This window comes from Typopeltis vanoorti, chromosome 7, assembly GCF_054136105.1.
Source record: "Typopeltis vanoorti isolate ZY-2024b chromosome 7, IOZ_Tvanoo_1.0, whole genome shotgun sequence".
In the NCBI taxonomy this organism is placed as follows: domain Eukaryota; kingdom Metazoa; phylum Arthropoda; class Arachnida; order Uropygi; family Thelyphonidae; genus Typopeltis; species Typopeltis vanoorti.
The window spans coordinates 121,538,345-121,558,305 of record NC_143555.1 but is presented as its reverse complement, the minus strand read 5'-3'; the positions used below and the strand labels follow the sequence as shown (position 1 = coordinate 121,558,305).

Here is a 19,961-nt window from a genome sequence, read left to right as displayed (position 1 = left end):
AAACATGGTCAGCCAAGCCTGAATGGCCATAGTTGTGTTTGAAGATGTACGACTTGTGTTCCTCTAGACGGATGGATGCTGATCTGCCTGTCTGTCCAAAGTACGCCAGTTTACAGGAACAGGGTACTTTGTAAACTCCAGGCAGAGAGAGAGGAGGGAGCTGATCTTTCGTAGAACGGATAAGGGTAGCAAGTTTGCGGTGCTGATCTTTCGTAGAACGGATAAGGGTAGCAAGTTTGCGGTGAGGCTTATATGCTGTGTGTAGGTTGTACTTTTTTAGTATCTTGGCTATTTTTTCAGATGTGCCACGGATGTAGGGTATGGTGATGTTTTTAAAATCTTGTTGACGAGAAGGACGGGGAATGGGGGAGGAGTTGATTATTTTTTTGATACTGCGATCGGTGTAGCCACTGAACCCACTCCAATGGCTACAGCGATCACAGTATCAAAAAAATAATCAACTCCTCCCCCATTCCCCGTCCTTCTCGTCAACAAGATTTTAAAAATGCCATCACCATACCCTACATCCGTGGCACATCCGAAAAAATAGACAAGATACTAAAAAAGTACAACCTACACACAACATATAAGCCCCACCGCAAACTTGCTACCCTTATCCGTTCTACGAAAGATCAGCTCCCTCCTCTCTCTCTCTCTGCCTGGAGTTTACAAAGTACCCTGTTCCTGTAAGCTGGCATACTTTGGACAGACAGGCAGATCAGCATCCATCCATCCATCTAGAGGAACACAAGTCGTACATCTTCAAACACAACTATGGCCATTCAGGCTTGGCTGACCATGTTTTGGATGCCATCCACAGGGTATCATGGAAGAAAACCACCATGCTCCACCACAGCAAATTCAAGAAAGAGAGACTTTTCTTAGAAGCAGCAGAAACTCTCAAAAACCAACCAAATCTCAATAAATACGGTTGCATTAAGCTTCCGAAGATTTGGGAAACCAGAGTTCCCACCTTACATTCCAGGCCACCTACTACTGCCCTTAGAGGGCGCTCTACCTAGATAGGACTTTAGTGTCACCCACGTGGTTGGGCTTAGTATTGTTTGTTATTTGTGTATATGTTACATTAATTGTTTTTGTAATCCCCGTAGATGTCCCAGTGACTAGGACGAAATATAGGAAGTATTAAATTCTATTTTAATTCTTTTTTGAGTGTTGTAAAAAATCCATTAAGCCTCCAACATGATTTGGAGAAGATATTAAAAGACAAGTAATTCTTTATTTGTGTTAATCAATATTAAAATACATTGGACTCTTTTGTTATTGGGCATTTCATAACACTAATTCATAATTATGCAGTTCTTCTTATGACATCCTATTACAAGCTTACCATACATGTAATAAGAACGTGGAAATTATTTTTTTACTTTAATTTTCATGTCCAGTTTGAACTATGCATGATCATCTTTTATTGATGATTATTTGAATTAAAAGATACTATATATATATATATATATATATTTAAAATAATAATAATAATTTTAAACTTTATGTTTTTTTATCATGAAAAAAAAATTGAAAACAAGATTTACTTTACTAAACTTCCTACCTACATTCATATATGGAATGGAATGATTTCCTTTCATCCATATGGATGGTAGGGGCAGCTATGCTACCATACTAGGGAAGTGACTATGAGCAAGGTGGTTTCCCGTTGCCTTCCTTATGCTATGTCCTATGGCCGTATCCTGTATGTTCAGGGATTTGCCGGTTTGCCTGCTTGCAGGATGAAAAACCCCAGATAAACTGGCAGAAAAAACTCTGCTGTCCATGCCCAAGACTGGCTGACTTGGCTATAGCTGAGGAAGATCCTTAAGCTCCTCATGTCGTCGACGGGAATCGAACCTAGGACACTCCTTCCCCAGGCATATGGTTGCAAAGCGCAAAGTCACTAGGCTAACTGCACGGACCACATTCATATATAAGAAAGTTAATAATAAACATCCCTTTATAACTGAGTATTTTGTTTGGTATTATAATATTGTTAAAATAAGTTATGAATAACTTATTTTAACTGATAGGGGAGATGGTTAAAAATCACTGTTATACAGTGATTTTTTTTTTTTTTTTTGCTAAAGCATTGTACCTAAAGCATGTGTAACTCCCATGATGAGTCTCTGACTCCATGGAGGTCAAATGTTAATAATAATAATAATAATTCATAGAGTGCTACATGATAAACTACTCTTGAAACTGAGCAGGATGGGGATGGATAGTCATTTGGAACTAACTTACAGGGATGATTGAATAATAGGAGCCAGTAAGTTGAGTATGGAGATGCAGAGTACTAAGAAAGGAAGGTGACAAGTTTAGTGCTACATGGTTCTGTTCTGGGACCACTATTGTTTAACTTATATATCAATAGTATAATTCACAGTGTGAAAGGAGATATTCAGTTGTTTGTTGATGGTGCCGAATTAGGAAGAGAAATGTCAACAAATTCTGATGTGCTGTTGTTACAAGAGGATTTGAAAAGGTTACTGTTTGGGGCTGAAAAATGTGGGAATGTCATTTCAATGCTGCTAAGTGTAAAGCAATTCATTTTGGCTATAGAAGATGGAATAAGGTTTAGCATACTGGAGGAGCTTTGCTTCAGGAGATGGAAGAAGAGGGATCAAGGGATCTTGACAGATAGGGAACTGAAGTTCACGGGAAAAATGTTGCAAGGGTTACTAGAAAACTGCCTATAATGTGAAGAATGCTGACATGTATGGATAAGGAGGTGATCGTTCCATTGTATAATGCATTAATTAGGATTTCTGTGCATAAATTTGATCACTGGCTATATTGGCAATAACAAAACTGGAGAGAAAGTGCATTGGCCAATAGCTAAGACTGTCTCAGTACTCTGGAATATTGAGTGTGAGGACAGAATGAGGAAATGTGGTCTTCTGAGCTTGGTGGATAGGAAGAAGAGTGATATGCTTGAGATGTATAAGTTGATGAGAGAAGCCTATGAAATAGATACAGGGATTTTATTGCATAGGATTATGGGTAATGTGAGAACAAGAGGTCATCCCTGGAAGTTGTACAAAGGTCATGTCATTAAAGAAGTAGAAAGGAGATTTTTTGCTTGGCAGATGATGAATGAATGGAATGTGTCACCAGAGAGTATGGTGAGTGCTCCAACATGGAAAGTGGAGGCTTGGAAGTATGCTAATACTATAAATGTCCAATATATAAGTCTGTCATCAAGATTATCTGTGTAATTATCCTCTTCATGCCTTATGTCAGATAAGGCCGAGATTTCTGCAGCTAATAAGCTGCTCTCCCAACCAGCTATCCTTCTTTCTTTTCTTGTTGTCAGTCTCACCAAGATAGTTTAGAGAGGTACTGGGATTGATACCCAGTGCCTCCAGTTTTTTTGCAAATGCAAAGTCGGAACTATCACATTCACCCAATTGAAGCTAGACTTGCTGATATTCATTTGTGCTTCTCATTGCACATTACAAGTGATTCCAATACTGCTTGTTTGGGCAGTGTATCGTATGCTTGCACACGTTATTTCTATGAGATACGAAACTTTTATTATTGGTGCGTGTTCATGGTGAGGGTGAACTATTTTTTGTAAATCTTATTTTATTTTATTAAAATAACATATAATTATTTATTTATTATAGATACAAGGCTGAATTATGATGAGTGTCACTGTCGAAAATATGAAAAGAATTATATTTTTTCAATTATCATTACACGAAACAAATGCACTGCAATCTAATACAGTATAAGAATTATCACGCCAATTGCAGCTAGACTCGCCAATATTCATTTACGCGCTTGTCATTGCACATACAAGTGATTCCGACACTGCTCGTTTGAGCAGTGTCACTTACAGATAAATTGTATGCATGCGCGCGTTATTTCTATGAGATACGAAACTTTTATTATTGGTATTTGTTCGTGGTGAGGGTGAAATATTTTTAATAAAGCAATTTTTTATTAATAAATTGGTGACTGATTAGGAAAAAAAGAATTTTTTTTATTTAATTTTGTATATTATTATTATTATTATTATTAGACACCTCCATGGAGTCCAAAGACTTATCGAGAGAGGGCACCTGCTCTACAACTCCTTCAATCCACCAACTAACTGCAACTACACCAACGCCATCTACCACTGACTACTACCAGTAGTATTTCCAAAGGCAATCACAACATCCATGCCCACGGCGGGATTTGAACTCTCAGCTTTTTGGCTATAGAGTGGATACACTAACCACTCGGCCAGCCAAGCTGGCACCCCCCACTTAAAATTTTCACCAGCCACCACTGATTGAGACATAAGCAAGTCAGGGGTTGTTATCAGGTTGCCATGGAAGAGATTTTTTATAAAATGGGAAAGGGGGTAAGAACAAGAGGCCATCGCTGGAAACTATATAAAGAGGGTGTGAGGAGGAGTATGTTCTTTGCATGAAGAGTGGTTGGTGAGTGGAATGCATTACTTGATGTGTTGTGAATGTAGACGTATTGAATCATTTTAAAGCACAGCTGGAAGAGCACTGTGTGCAATAGTATGTAACTGCCATGATGAGTCTCTGACTCCATGGAGGTCAGATGTTAATAATTAATAATAATAATTCCAAAGACCACTCACAATGTTGGTCACTCACCTTTGGATCTTCTCCACCATTTTCTCATTCTAAGAAACCTAGGTGACTAGATATGAGCACAATAACCAGATGTGGTCACATTAAGGCTTTATTAAGAGGGATGATAACCCCTTTAATAATGCTTGTTAGTGTGTTCTTCAATGGCCAAGTAATCCTGTGATCTACCCTGGCTACTTTTGCAATATTCCCTCTAAACTTCAACTCTCTATCTATTACCCCCCCCCCCGAATCCCTGGCTTCATCAGTTTACTGGAGTTCAGTTTTCTCAATGCAGTACACAGCTTGTAATCTTTGTATCCCAAAATGCGAACTTTATGCTTTTTCACATCAAATTGACATCCATTATGTTTTGTCTATACTGTCAACCTATTTAAATCATTCTGTAGGCTCTCTGCATCATCTTGATTAACTATTATCCCACCCAACTTTGCATCATCAGCAAACAGCTGAATATCTTTGTACTGATTTTTCTGATATCTGAATTATTTCTGATATCATTTATGTACAAATTAAACAGCAGTAGTCCAAGCACAGAGTCTTGCAGCACACCACTATCACCTGCCTTCTCCTGGATATCAGGAGAAGGCAGGTGACTAGTGGCAGGTGAAGGCATACTTCGTTCTTATCAGACTCCTTAAAAAAGTCTTTTGGGTTTAAATTTTAATGAAAGTGATTATAAACAAATTTTGCATTAACTTTCACTTGGGATCTCACTAGCTGTCAATCTGTAAGGACTGTTGACTTTTATCAACAAGGACTTCTACCTGGCTAATGATAAGAGTTCAAGAGACCTGAAACAGCCATCTAAAAATGTACTACATGAAAGATAAAACATCGTTCTATTTGGGAGTTTCTTGTAGTAATGCATATTGAAATTCTTGCTTAAGATGAGCAACAGCTTCTTAGGTAATATATCAATTTCAAATAAATGAAAACAATTTTTTGGTTGCTTTAAACTTACTTTTTATGGATCTTATATCTACTATACTGTTAATCTCTCTCTCTCTCTCTCTCTCTCTCTCTCCCACACACACACACACACACACACACACATACACACACATTTAAAATTTATAATGAAAAAATGGAAAAATATTCACCATTTGATTGAAGGTTTGGGATTTCCAGTAAATTTTACAGAAAAACTTAGTGAATCACCTTCTTTTCCTTCAATATTTTTCATTTCTCGAATAAAGGTTGGCAGAGCTATGGTTTCAAAAAAAAAAGAGAAAAATGAATGGACATATATAGATATATTAATCAACATGATATATGATTATTAAATAAATCAACATGATACCCAATCCATAACTTATTATTATTATTACTAACATATGACCTCCAAGGAATTAGAGACTCATCATGGGAGGTACACACTATCACATGCAATGCTGATCCAACCGTGCCTTAAACTGATTCAATGTGTCTACATTCACAAAACACTCAGGCAATGCATGCTACTCACAAACCACTCTCCATGTAAAGAAGTTTCTCCTCACTCCTCTACTCATACCTTCTTTATACAATTTCCAGTGATGGCCTCTTGTTCTATCCCCCCCTCTTCCAGTCTATGAAAAATCCCTTCTGTGTCAACCTGATAACAACAACTAACTAGCTTATATGTTCCAGTTATATCCCCCTCCTCCTCCTCCTATTCACGAGACTTTGCAATTTATATTTTCTCAATCTGTCCTCATACTCAACATTCCAAAAACCACTGACCACCTATGTGAAATCTTCTCTGGGTACTTTCTAACATATCCTTGTCTCAGTGAAAACCCAGTGACCAAATCTGTGCACAATAATCCATATAGTAGTGATCAAGGCCTTATAGAATGCCATCATAACCTCTCTGTTTCTGTATGTTAGGGTCCTCTGCATCATTTCCATTATCCAATGTGATGTCTTCACAACTTGTGCAATGTGGTCTCCCTGAATTTCAGGTCCTAGTCTACCACTTCCAAATCTCTCATCTCTTCTACCTCCTTGAAAGTTTCCCCACCAACTTTGTATCCCATCGTTGCTTACAAATTTCAAAAACTTACGCTTCGCAACATTGAATTGACAGTTCCACTTACCTTCCCGTTCATGTAATTTATTGAAGTCCTCCTGTAAAGCCATAATGTCTGCTTGACTCTGCATTGTTCTCTCCAATTTTGCATCATCTGCAAACAGCTGCATATCATTAATTAAACCCATCCCAATATAATTAATATACAAATTGAACAACAATGGTCCCAAAACAGATCTCTGTGGCACATTACTAGTGACCTTCCTCTTTTGTGACTCTGCACCCCCATATACAACTGTCTGATACTTAACTGAAATACTATTATTATAATGCCTCCAAGATATCATGTGATATCATCAGTATTTAACATGGTGCTCATCATACCAATCCAACCAATACCTGTTTCCTCAATTACTAGATTCTTTGGCAGCACATACTGCATATCCATAACTCGCCAAGGAGGAAAATAAAACCTTCTCTTCACTTCCATGCTTACATCTTCAAATAAGCAGAAACCTTAAGAGAGCAAAAACGAACAGAGAGCTGAATGAGAATTTTTGCTCTCTTAAGGTTTCTGCCTGGTCTCTGAGAAGAACCAACCAGTTCAAAATAGTTGTGAGGCCAGTGAAACCTATCAAAATGGACTAATAGAAATGAAATATATAGATGTAAGGGCGGTGCCTATGTTTTCTTAGTAGTCCACATTAAGGCAACTCGTGAATGCCAGTGAGTGTATTCCTGTAAGCTTTCTGGTCAACTTATTTTTACAAAACTTTCATAGTTTCTACATTCAGCTTTTCTTATATTTTTTTTATATAATTATGAATAATTCATTTATTCATTTGTCAGTAATGAAAGCATTTCTATTCATGCTTGTTCTTTCTCTCCTTATATTTGCCATTCTCAAATAGCTCATCAATGTTGATTCACATATTTACACCTTTTTGTAATTCAGATATACCAACTAAATATAGTATTCTCCTTAATTATTGTTTTCTAATATATCCTGAACAAATATATTTGTATCCCCCCCCCCCCAACCGAGTAGATTTGATTACAATCAAAGAATTTGTCATGATATATGGCATGTCCACTGCTTTACAAAGAGGAAATTGTGACTGGGTGAGGTGAATTCTCTTGACACACCAGAAGGTGAAGGAGGTGGTAGGAGTATTTCAAATACTCTGGCATCAGCACGTTATAAGCTCAACAGGTCTGACTGGTGGTTTCAAAGAGGTAAGAAGTCTGTTTCAAGGTTTCTTTTATTGGCATTGACTGTGCACCACAGATTGTGAACTACTCTAATACAGCTTTAGTATAGTTGTTTGTAATTCATTCTAAACATTTTATGTTTGATACAAAACTTCCAACAATATTTTTACAATTAAATTGAAACATTAACGAAAGATGAGTGAGTGAGTGGCGTTGTATGGCGACTCCATTAGTAAAGGTGTGCTAGAGGATAGAATGCACAAGGCATGTTTTCCAGGCAGTAAAATGAATAGAGTGATTGAGGCATTGGATATGAGGCAGGAGCGAGCAAAAGAGTTAATAGTATTAATAGGTACAAATGATTTGAGAGAGAACAAAGAGCATGTCAGAATATATATCAGGAGGCTGCTTGGAAGGATAAAAGAGAATAGTGTGATAGGAAGGGTAGTCAGTGTGTTGCCTAGGTATGACTGTGGTGAAATGAGGTGGAGAGCAAGGATTATGAATGATATGCTGACTGAAATGTGTGAGGAGATGGGAGTATAGTTTGTTAATGTGTGGAATGAGTTTGAGGGATGAAGTGAGCTGTATGGGAGCAGTGGACTGCATTTGAGTGGTTATGGGGTGAGTCGCTTGGAGAGACTGCTGCTGGAAGGTAGAGAAGTGAATAGAGAGAATGAATCAGATCGAGAGGGGAGTGATGTAGAAGAGCAGGAGAGTAAGACAGGAGAGATTGAAGAAGTGGATATGAATGGGGAAGTGAGTGGTATGAGTATAGAAAATGAGGGAATGGGTCTGCAAGAGGAGCAGGGAAATGAGGAGGCTCAGGGTGGACAGGGGTACACAGCGTGAGAAAGGTGGATGCTCCAAAAGGTGGTGAGAGCATTTGTAGGCAGGAAAGGAATGAAATGGCCATGGATCAAGAGGAAACAGTGGGAATTAAAAAAGGGTTCTAAAATGAAGAAGCAGAAAGGGAAATGGCCCCAGTCGAGCATGGAGAGATCACATCGAATGAGTGGTATCAGTGGAACTAGCTGTAGATCCAGAAATGAGCTGTTGTGTTTATATACCAATGCAAGAAGTATAAGAAACAAGGCAGATGAAATGGTTGCACTAATTGCGTCTGTTCACCCAAAGAATGTTGGAATAAGTGAGACATGGTTAGATGAGGACGACATCCTGACAGGAATAGAGAGGAGAGGGTATGATATGTTTCGTGAGGATAGAAGGGTAAAAAGGGAGAGGGAGTGCTATTGATGATAGAGAAAGAGTTATGTCCATACAAAGTAGAGATGCAAGAGGGAAATATGGCCAATGGTTTTGAGGCAGTATGGTGTCAGATAGAGGTGAATAGAATCAAATACTTGGTGGGATGTTGTTATAGACCTGGTAATGTGGATGGTGGTGATAGTAAAATGTATAGTCAAATTAGCCAAGCAAATAAGAAAAGGGTGATCGTTATGGGTGATTTTAATTATGGCAATATAGACTGGAATGATGAGGTAGCAACTGGAAGTAAAGAAAATTAGTTTCTTGAGTTTTTGAGGGATAACTACCTCAGACAGTATGTAACAGAGGGCACATGAGGATTAAGGGTCTTGGATTTGGTCATCTCATCAGAGGATGTAATTATAAATGAGGTGTCAAATCATCCAACAAATTGGTGAGAGTGACCATGAGGTGATTACCTGGGTGGTTGCCAGCAGTGCGAGGACTCCTGTGAGAAAAGGGTATATGTGGAACTACAAGGGGGGGGGGGGGATTATGAAGAGCTCAGGAGATAGTTTGCGGGTGTAGCGTGGAATGAGTAGTTAGCTGGAAAAGAGATCAATGCAGCTTGGGGGGGAAAAGTTCAAAAACTATCTAGTAGATGCAATGTCAAAATGTATTCCAAGGGTGAGAAGGTTAAATAAGGTAGGTGTGAGATGGATGAATAAAGAGATTAAGCATGCGATACAGAGAAAAAGGTCATTGTGTAGGCAGCATAAGAGAAATGGAAATAACCAATTTCATGAGGTCTACAAAGACCAGGCAAGGAGGGTGACTTGGTTGGTGAGAGTAGCTAAAGAGAGGTATGAACAGCAGTTAGCTATTGAAGCCAAAAAGAATCCTGGGCAGTTCTTTCGATATGTAGCTAGCAAAATAAAGAATAATTAAGGAAGGATGACAATGATTAGAGAAAATGGTATAAAGACAGCTGTTGCAGAATGTGTGGTGGAGATACTTAATGAGCAGTTCATAAAGATCTTTCAATCTTGTGAATGTGACTTCATCAAGAGATTGAGAACAGTTGATGATGGGGAGGAGAAACTGACTGTAAGTGAACAAGAGTTGTTTGGGGAGTTGAGTAAACTAGATGTAAATAAGGCTGTGGGACTTGATAATATATCACCGCGTATTCTGAAGAAATGTGCCAGAGAGTTGACACCTGTCTTGACATATTTTTTTAATACGAGTCTTGCACTTGGGCAAGTTCCTCAGGAGTGGAAGGAGGGCAAGATTGTGCCACTTCATAAAGGTGGTGATCGAACTGAAGCATCCAACTATGGGCCTATCTCTGTGTCAGATGTTGTGGTTAAGTTGTTGGAGAAGCTTGTGAGAACTAGGATCCAGAGTTGGGTTGACAACAATGGTATAATCTTTGATGGACAGCATGGATTTGCTAAAGGGAGGTCATGTTTTAGTAATCTACTTACTTATTACAATAAAGTGACTGCTTTCTTGGACAGAGGTGAAGGATATACAGTAATATACTTGGATTTCGCAAAAGCTTTTGATAGAGTACCTCATGATAAGTTGACAGTCAAACTAGAGCAGATGGGGTTGGATATTAGATTAGTGCATTGGATTGGAAACTGGCTATCTGATAGGTATCAGCAAGTTGTGTATGGGGGAGCAATATCCAGGAAAAGGAAAGTCACTAGTGGAGTGCCTCAGGAGTCAGTTTCAGGGCCATTACTATTTAACTTGTATATTAATGATATCGCGAATATTTGGATGGAGATATTCAGTTGTTTGCAGATGATGCAAAGTCTGGACGAACCATAAAGAGTAGTGTAGATGTTGTGTCCTTGCAAGAAGATTTGAATAAATTGAGTGATTGGGCATGGAAATGGGGATGTGAGTTCAATGTTGCAAAATGTAAGGTTTTAAAATTTGGAAAACAAAGATGGGATGCTGAATTTATGCTTGGTGAGAATATATTGTTGGAGGTAGAGGAAATAAGAGATCTGGGGAGGATAGTGGATAAGGATCTAAAATTCAGGGGACACATCGCCAAAATTGTGAAGAAAACACAAAGGCTGCTGGGAATGATGCAGAGGACACTGACGTGTAGAAGTAGGGAGATTCTTGTTCCATTGTATAAGGCTTTGATTAGGCCACATATGGACTATTGTTCCCAGATTTGGTCAGTGGGTTTTCAGAAGGATGAAGAGATGTTGGAAAGGTTCCAAAGGCGACTGACAACATTCCAGAGGTAGTTTCTGACCTCTGGAATGTTGAGTATGAGGAAAGATTAACAAGATGTAATTTGCAGAGTCTGGTGAAGAGGAGGAAGAGAGGAGATATCATAGAGACTTATAAGTTGGTAAGGGGTTGTTATAAGATCAATGGTGGAGAAGTTCTACAGAGAATAGTGGAAGATCAGGGGAGAACCAGAGGTCATCCCTGGAAACTGTATAAAGAAGGTGTGAGTAGGGGAGTGAGAGGCAGGTTTTTTTCGTGCAGAGTTGTGAATGATTGGAATGTCTTGCCTGAGAGTGTGGTGTCTGCAAGGAGTTTGAGTGTGTTTAAGACATGGTATGATGAGATGTGTGTGTGTGTGTGATAAAAGGACCTCCCAGATGAGTCTTTGTCTCCATGAGGTCTTGGGGTAATAATAATAATAATAATAATAATAATATTAACATTTTTTTATATATTTTTTTTTTCTGAATACAATCTTGATCATAAAATACTAATCCAGATAATAATATTTTGATTTCATTAACTAACTTAACTCACCATTAACTACAAGGTTTCCAAAACCAGCTTGGCTGCCACTAGAATTACTGAGAACACATGAATAGCTTCCTGAATCTTCAACTTTTGCCTTATCTATTGCAAGAGCATAAATGTGATCTGCTTCATGGATCATTTTTAATCTATCACTTGGACTAAGCTGCTGTCCATCCTTATACCTATAAGACAGATAACACAGAATATAATATCAGATATTATTATTATTATTATTATTATTATTATTACCGTATTTTTCGATAGATAATGTGTGTTATCCACACAAAAAAAAGTCTAAATTCATTAAAAATGAACACGACGGTATACATTTGAAAGGTATGAGAAATAAATCTAATGTAATAACAAAACTAAGGTAAAAGTATTATTTAATATTTATTGAACATTACACTATTCAAATCCAAAAAATTCTTAATCAGACTCGATATTGAAAGAATCAATCGCGTTAAAAATTTCGCTTGGTATTTCTTCAGCTTCATAGAACTAGAACTAGGCATGTCAAAACTTATGGGAACCTCATCCATATTCCCGAAGTAACAAGCATCAACCCCACACAAGTTTTCTCTCAGAAACAAACGAAATTTAGCTACTTTCGCTTCCCAGTCCGATGGCAAATTTTGTACAATACTAGTAGAGGCGTGCACACTTAAATTGTTTCTCTTCATAAATCCAAAAACTCAAGATGGGAAACCTTTTATATTATCATTTTGAGCAATTATTTCCAATTCCTGCAACACACGGACAGTAGACATTCTCATACCTTTAGCTCTTTCACTAACAATCAAACCGTTTTTTTCCTATGTTTGGCCACAAGCACTTTCTAAACCTCATAGCACGTTTCCTTGTATGTAAACATTTCAGGACTGTTTCAGACTTTCTCCAACACTGAACAAAATTTTGAATTAAAAAAATTAATCACTGCTACTAGCAATGTATGTGCTTTTAAAGAATTCCTCCATTCTCTGTCTCTTCCTAACTCTACCACTAGTTGGCGCATGCACATTATCTATACATCAAAATGAGTGATGAAAATGTTGGGGTGCATTATACATTAGTGCACGTTATCTATCGAAAAATACGTTATTATTATTATTACGGGTATGTCAATGGAGTCAGTAGACTCATCGCGGAAGACCCAAACTATCAAAACAATATCTGTCATATCTCTTCTTGAATTCATTTATAGACAAAGAACTCACAACTGAGTCAGGCAATGCATTCCACTTATTCACCACCCTCCAGGCAAAAAACCTTGATCTCACACCCTTGTTAATTTCCACACTTTTCCTTAATTTCCAGGGATGACCTCTTGTTCTTCCATCACTATCACACAGCTGAAACATTTCCCCTGCATCAATCTTATAAAAACTTTTTAGTAATTTAACTGTTTCTATCATATCCCCTCTTCTCTGCCTAGCAACCAACCTCTGCAATCCACACGCTCTCAATCTATCAATGTAGTGGGGCATTTTTTACATCACTCACCAGCTTAGTCACTCTCCTCTGAACCCTCTCCACAACCTCCTCATCTCGAAGAAATCCAGGTGACCAGACCTGAGCACAGTAATCCAAATGTGGAAGTATCAATGATTTATTAAGGGGAATAATAACCCCTTTACCTCTTTATCCAAGATTGCACATAGGATCCAAGTAATCCTATGTGCAATCTTGGACACCTTAGCAATGTGTCCACTGAACTTCATCTCCCAATCTACCAACGCTCCCAAGTCCCTAGCCTCATGAATCTCTTGGAGTACTGTTCCATCAATGTAGTACACAGCTGGTAATCTTTTAATTCCAAAATGCGTAACTTGACACTTTTATACATTGAACTGACATCCACTACCTTTTGCCCATTTTGCCAGCTTATTTAAATCATCCTGCAAACTCTCCACATCAGCTTGATTTTTTATTGCGCTACCCAACTTTGCATCATCAGCAAACAACTGAATATCACCCTTTAAGCCATTTCCTATATCATTTATGTACAAATTAAACAACAATAGCCCAAGCACAGGCACACCACTGGTCACCTGCTTCTTCCTGGACTCTGCTCCTCCATACACCACATTCTGGGATCTCTCTCTGAGCCATTCTCCTATCCATATCACTAGTTTAGTATCCATCCCCATCTGCTCCAATTTGTGAAACAGTATTCCATGGGGTATCTTGTCAAAAGCCTTAGCAAAATCCAGAAGTATCACTGTGTAGCTATTTCCTTTGTCCAACTCAGATATCATTCTATTATAAAAAGTTAATAAATTGCTAAGGCAGGATCGACCTTTAACAAAGCCGTGCTGGCCCCTATAGAGTATCATATCCTGATCCACCCATTCTTGAATTTTGTCTTTAACCAACTTTTCAGATACTTTTACCACCACTCCCAAGATGGTAATTGGCGCTTGTAATTAACTACCGCATTTTAGAGGCCACCTTTATGCAAAGGAACTACTTTGCCTTCCTTCCACACTCCAAAGATAACAAAAGACAATGTTAGAGATTATGTATTAAAGTTCTATATTTTGATTTTATCTATTCATGTCAACCTCTCATGAATAACCATTTTATCTTTGTGGAGGGAAAGAAGGAGAAAAAGAAAAATTGAATGTTTATAGTATGAGTTAAGGTGACATTATGATCAACTATTTTTTAACAATTCATCCTGCTGTCTATTCAATCCACAGAGTGACCTGCTTTCTAACTTATGACCAATTGTTATGCTTAATATAGCAGTGCAGGTTGTGAAAGTTCTTTATTTATGCTTACCTAAATGCCCACATCCTCAATGAGTCTTTAGACTCCATACTAAAAAATAAGAAATTTTTAGTATTTTAAGCCAGCAAATTTTTAATGGGCATGGAAGAAATGACTTGAACCTCGTAGTTCATGGTATTTTTATTTATTTTAATTAATTATGTATTTATTTATTTTTACATAATCCAAAGTACCTGTTCTAGAGAGACCAAATATTTTCAAAGAAAATCTGAAAATCTGTTTAGGAAGAGATAAATACAGACAGAACACATTGTGCACTAATTACATAATCTGGTTGACTGAGTGAATAGTACAGCCACTCTCCAACCAACAGGCTGTGGATTCAAATTCCACCATGAGCATGGATGTTTGTGAATGTCTTTAAGTGCGAGATGATTTCATCTTCTGTAAGAGCAGTGTCTTGGTTATTGGAGACCTGAAGTGGCTTGAAAAAAACGTTGCTTGGCATTTTTATTTTTATTATATCATTATTATTATTATTATTTTGATGATTTTATAGTGATGTTATTGATCTGTTCTTCCACTGTATACAGTTAATCAGGATGCATTTGCATTTCAGTGCATAGATCTAGTCTAGATAATCAAATAAAAAACATTAGCGAGAGTGTAGAGGCAAATAACTAAGACTGTATCAGGACTCTGGAATGTTCTGCACAACTTAGTAAATAGGAGAAGGAAAGTAATATGAGTGAGATATATAAGTTGGTGAGAGGAGCAGCAATCAGACAGATACAGGAGAATTACTGCACAGAGTAATAGGTGATGGGAAAATGGGAGTTCATCCTTGGAAACTGTATAAAGGTATAGTGAGTAAGGAAGTGAAAAGGATATTTTTTGCATGGCAAGAGGTGAATGAGTGGAATGCATTGCCAGTGTAGGTAGTGAATGCTCCAATGCTGAATGTTTTCAAGGTAAGGTACAGTAGTTATTAGTGGTCTGCAAGTTTTTGGTCTCCCATGATGAGCCTTTGGATTCTACAGAGGCTGGGAAGTAAGTAATACTAATTTCATTGTTCTTTGATTTCCTGGTGCATTATTTTTTTGTTGTTGCTATTTTTTAATGTGTTTTTTTTGTTAATTTTTGTGGGAGAATTTTTTTTCTGAGCCATAGGGTTACTGCTGTTTTTGATCATGTTTTTCATGGTTGGTGGTTTCAAGAACTTACTTAGCAGAGGCATGTAATAGAAGTGAAAGACCTATGAATATGATTCCGCATAGAGAGCACCCCAGTCTCCTCATTGTAGCCCTAACAGTGCTCCCATTATACCTAATCACCTCCCTCCCTCCCTCCAGGCATCATATGACAGAGTACATAGTGCCAGGATTATTCTCTACCTAGGCATGAAACCTGCTGAAACATTATCACCAGGTTTGTTCTCATATACAATTTAGTGGGACATTTGTGGAACTAGATGCTGTGCTCCCAAATGAAGAAAGGACTGGCTCCAGAGTTAATTATAGCATCTTAAGCATGTCCACAAAATGCATTGCTTGTAATGAATGCTTCTCTCATATCTCCAGATATTCTTTTATTTACTAAACATCATAATCCACAAACCCTTAATCTATTCTCAGAATGAATATTCTACAAACCACATACTATCTTGACCAAGAATACTAAATCTGACTACAACAGTCTAGATAGGGTTGCATCAAAGTTTTACAACAACGGGGCAATAACTTCATTAACCCTACTAATCAGTGTCATTTAAATATTCCAGCAATCATTTGTGCCGTTTACCACTTTTATAATATGTCTCTGAACTTCAATTCTTTTATTTATTATTATTACATGACACCTCCAAGGAGTCCAAGGACTCATTGAAAGAGGGCATTCTACTCTACTCTGCTACACACATCTATCCATCTCTCTACATTACAACTACCATCAACGGCATCTATTGCCCATCATCACTACCAACAGTGCATGTGTTCAGAAGGCCGATTTGCACACAGGATCAAAACCCAAATTTTTGATCCTGCTGTATATATATATATATATATATATATATATATTTTTTTTTTTTTTAAAGAATTGAATGACTAGAACTGAGATTTAAATAAAAAGGTTGTAATATAAAAACACAACTAGTTTCGGCTTGTAACAGCCCTCGTCAGGTGGCATTATAAAATAAAGAAAAAAGAAAAAACACTAAAAGCTTAAATAAACTATGAACATCATAGAGAGTCTCTATACATAATTGACATTAAATCATTGTGGTTGTATTTAAAGCTGTTCTTTCGTTTATTGTATTGTTGGGAAAGTACGTGCTAGTAGCATCTCGTGAACGCCAGTACATGATTACAGCTGAATGACTATCTGGGAGTTGTAGCTCAAGTTATTATTTAGATGAACAGGATTGAAAAGATGATTTCCCTAGATTCCACGATTTTTCTCTCTAGTTCATCATTGCAACAGAAGATGTTAGTAGATTTTTTCCAGCAGACTTTGTGACTTTGGGTCTCATCATTAGGATTAGACCTAATGCACTGGCCTGCTGTCTCTTGTAAGTAATGTCCCTCATGTGTTCTTCCATACGCAATTCAACAGATTTGTCTGTCTTCCCAAAATAAGGAATATCACAATCACACAATATTTTATATACACCAGGGTATTTGAGATGGTGATGACAGGATTTTGGGTGGCTAATTAAGAAACGGGTCTTTGGAAGTGGAGTGAACAAGGTTCTGATATTGTATTTTCTTAGAACTTTTTCTAAGTTATGTGAAACTGTACTTATGTAAGGAATAGATATATTGCCTTTGAATCTATTTGTTTCTTCTGAATGATGTCTAGGAGGATTAAGAAGGAATCTTTCAATGATTCTCTTGGAATATCCATTAACTTTGAAAGAAGTTTTGAGATGGTTTATTTCTGTAAGAAGTTCATTTGGGTCATCTAGAAGAGAATGGCTCTATGTCCCAAGGTGGAAATTATTCCAAACTTATGAGGAGGGAAGTGATGAGACTGACTATGCAGATATCTGTTGGTATGCGTGGGCTTTCTATATATCGATATTTTGAGTTTACCAGAAGAGCGGATCAGTTTGACATAAAAAAAAAAAAACAGGGAATTATCCGTTTCAAGCTCGGCAGTAAACTTAATACTATGATGTCGGCTATTGAGATGTTCGAGGAAAACCATAAGGGAATCATGTCCATGGCTCCAAATAATGAAGACATCATCTACACAGCATTTTCAAACTTTAGGTGTTAAAATAAAGGAAGAGATAGCCTTGGTTTCAAAATCCTCTAAGTAAACATTTGCGAGTACAGGGCATAAAGGATAACCCATAGCCAGTCCATGATTTTGCTTGTATATAGTATCTTGAAATCTGAAGTAACCGGACTTGATGCAATGTTTAAGCAAGGCTAACGTTTTTTTGGATAACTTGTCCTTAAGTAATGTTAGGACTTCATCTGTTGGGACATTAGTGAACAGAGAAGTTATGTCCAATGGTGACTTGCCTGAAAACATTTTGAGGTATTTGGCAAGATATTTTGAAAGGTTGTACATCGGAGAATTGATACCTTCTACAATGGGGCATAGTGGGGTGTTCTCTTTATGGATTTTAGGAACACCACATATGCGAGGAATTAACGGATGGATAGAGCGTAGAGATAAGCGAATGTTTCGGGATAATTCACTGGTTGTTTTTAATAAGTTGTTTGTACCATTTTGAAGTTCACGAGATGGATCTCTCTCTCTCTCTCTAGTATTGAGTAGGTATCATCTTGCAGTAATTCAAGCATTTTATTCTAGTAATCTTCAGAGTTGAGGATGACTGTTGCATTGCCTTTATCTGCAGGAAGGATAATTATATCTCTGTTGTTTTTTAAAACTTTTAATAGCTTTGCATTCTGTTAAAGTAATGTTATCTGCAGGTGGTTTTGCGTTATTGATAATAAAGATTGATTCAACATGTAGAAGTTTTAAAGGTTTTAATATAAAAACATGACTAGTTCAGCTTGTAACAGCCTTCATCGGGTGACATTATAAAAGAAAGAAAAAAGAAAAAAAACACTAAAACACTGAAACTTAAATAAACTATGAACATATTACTTGGATGAGGGCCGCCAGCACCTCGTAGACTGGCCACTAACTTCTAATATCCATGTGTGCTATGATGAACTTGAAAGAAAAATAATTGAATCTAGAGAAATATCTCTTGATTCATTTCATATTAACAATAGCCTTAGCTATAATATCTCTGATGCACATGTTGCCACTATCCAGTACTGGTGCACTCACGCCAGCTCTCGCACGTAGTCAACTTCAGTTGGAATTGAAGCATGCATTCCTCTCTTTTAAATGTAAATGTGCTTGTGTGTTTTATACTAGATCTGTTAATGTATTTTATCATGTCTCTGTTATTTTTTATTTAATTCTTTGCCTATCATACCTGAAGAAGTTGATGTATTCAACAAAACTAGTTGTATCTTAACATTAAACTTATCATTCTCGGTATAGAGTCATTTAATTTCCTTTTTTATATACAGTTCTACCGAGTAAATAATGAACATTAATATATATATGTATTCAATCTCCTATGATGAATCTCACAATTTCATGTAGATCTGGTTACAATGCACTGTTCCTTATAATAATAATAGCATATAGAAAAACGTCCCCCAAAAAACCATACTGCTAATTATCTGCATTAAAATGAATGATTAATTTACTAAAATGAAAATCTTGTAAAATATTTCATTATTTTTTGTATACTTAATTTCATTATTTCATTATTTTTTGAATACTTAAGCTTATATAATAAGCTTAAGTATTCAAAAAATAATCAAATAATGAAATTCAAAAAAAATGTTTCATTGTATGCACTTCGAAATACATTTATATACTGTAGTTCAGTTTATACTTGTACTCTCCAGAAATCAATTATAAGTAATCACTTTCATATTTTACTTAAACTTACCATTTAATTTCTGGAGTTGGTGTACCTTCAGCGTCAACTTCAAATCGAACAGGCTCATCTGTCATCACAGCCATATCTTGTAATTTCTTACGGAATGATGGAGGGGCTAAATCAACATAATATTTAAAATTATGTTATAAATGTTTTTTAAAAAATAAATTGTGCTGTTTATTTGCATTTTTCTATACAATGATATGTTCATATTCTTTCTCTTGCCCTGTTCTTCTTTTTCATATTTATTGCTTACAGTTTTTCATATGCATTTTGCACATGTAAGAAGTTAATGCTGCTTTAAATACTGCCTTCTTCTGTGGACAAATAGCACTAATAATATATTATTTTTGCTCCTGCAAATGATGTAAAAAACAAAACAAAACATGTATTT

General features: G+C 36.8%; 1 protein-coding gene across 1 annotated transcript in view; it reads right to left on the bottom strand.

The window, feature by feature from the left end:
• The window catches only part of LOC150105008 (protein Obscurin-like), a 790,953-nt gene that overhangs the window by 487,392 nt on the left and 283,600 nt on the right, over positions 1–19,961 (bottom strand). Inside the window, exons 29-31 of the mRNA XM_090395103.1 lie at positions 19,577–19,682; positions 11,860–12,035; positions 5,732–5,837 (exon numbers count right to left, since the gene is read on the bottom strand). Of these exons, the coding sequence (XP_090251229.1) occupies positions 5,732–5,837; positions 11,860–12,035; positions 19,577–19,682 (388 nt within the window). The remainder of the gene's footprint in view (positions 1–5,731; positions 5,838–11,859; positions 12,036–19,576; positions 19,683–19,961) is intronic.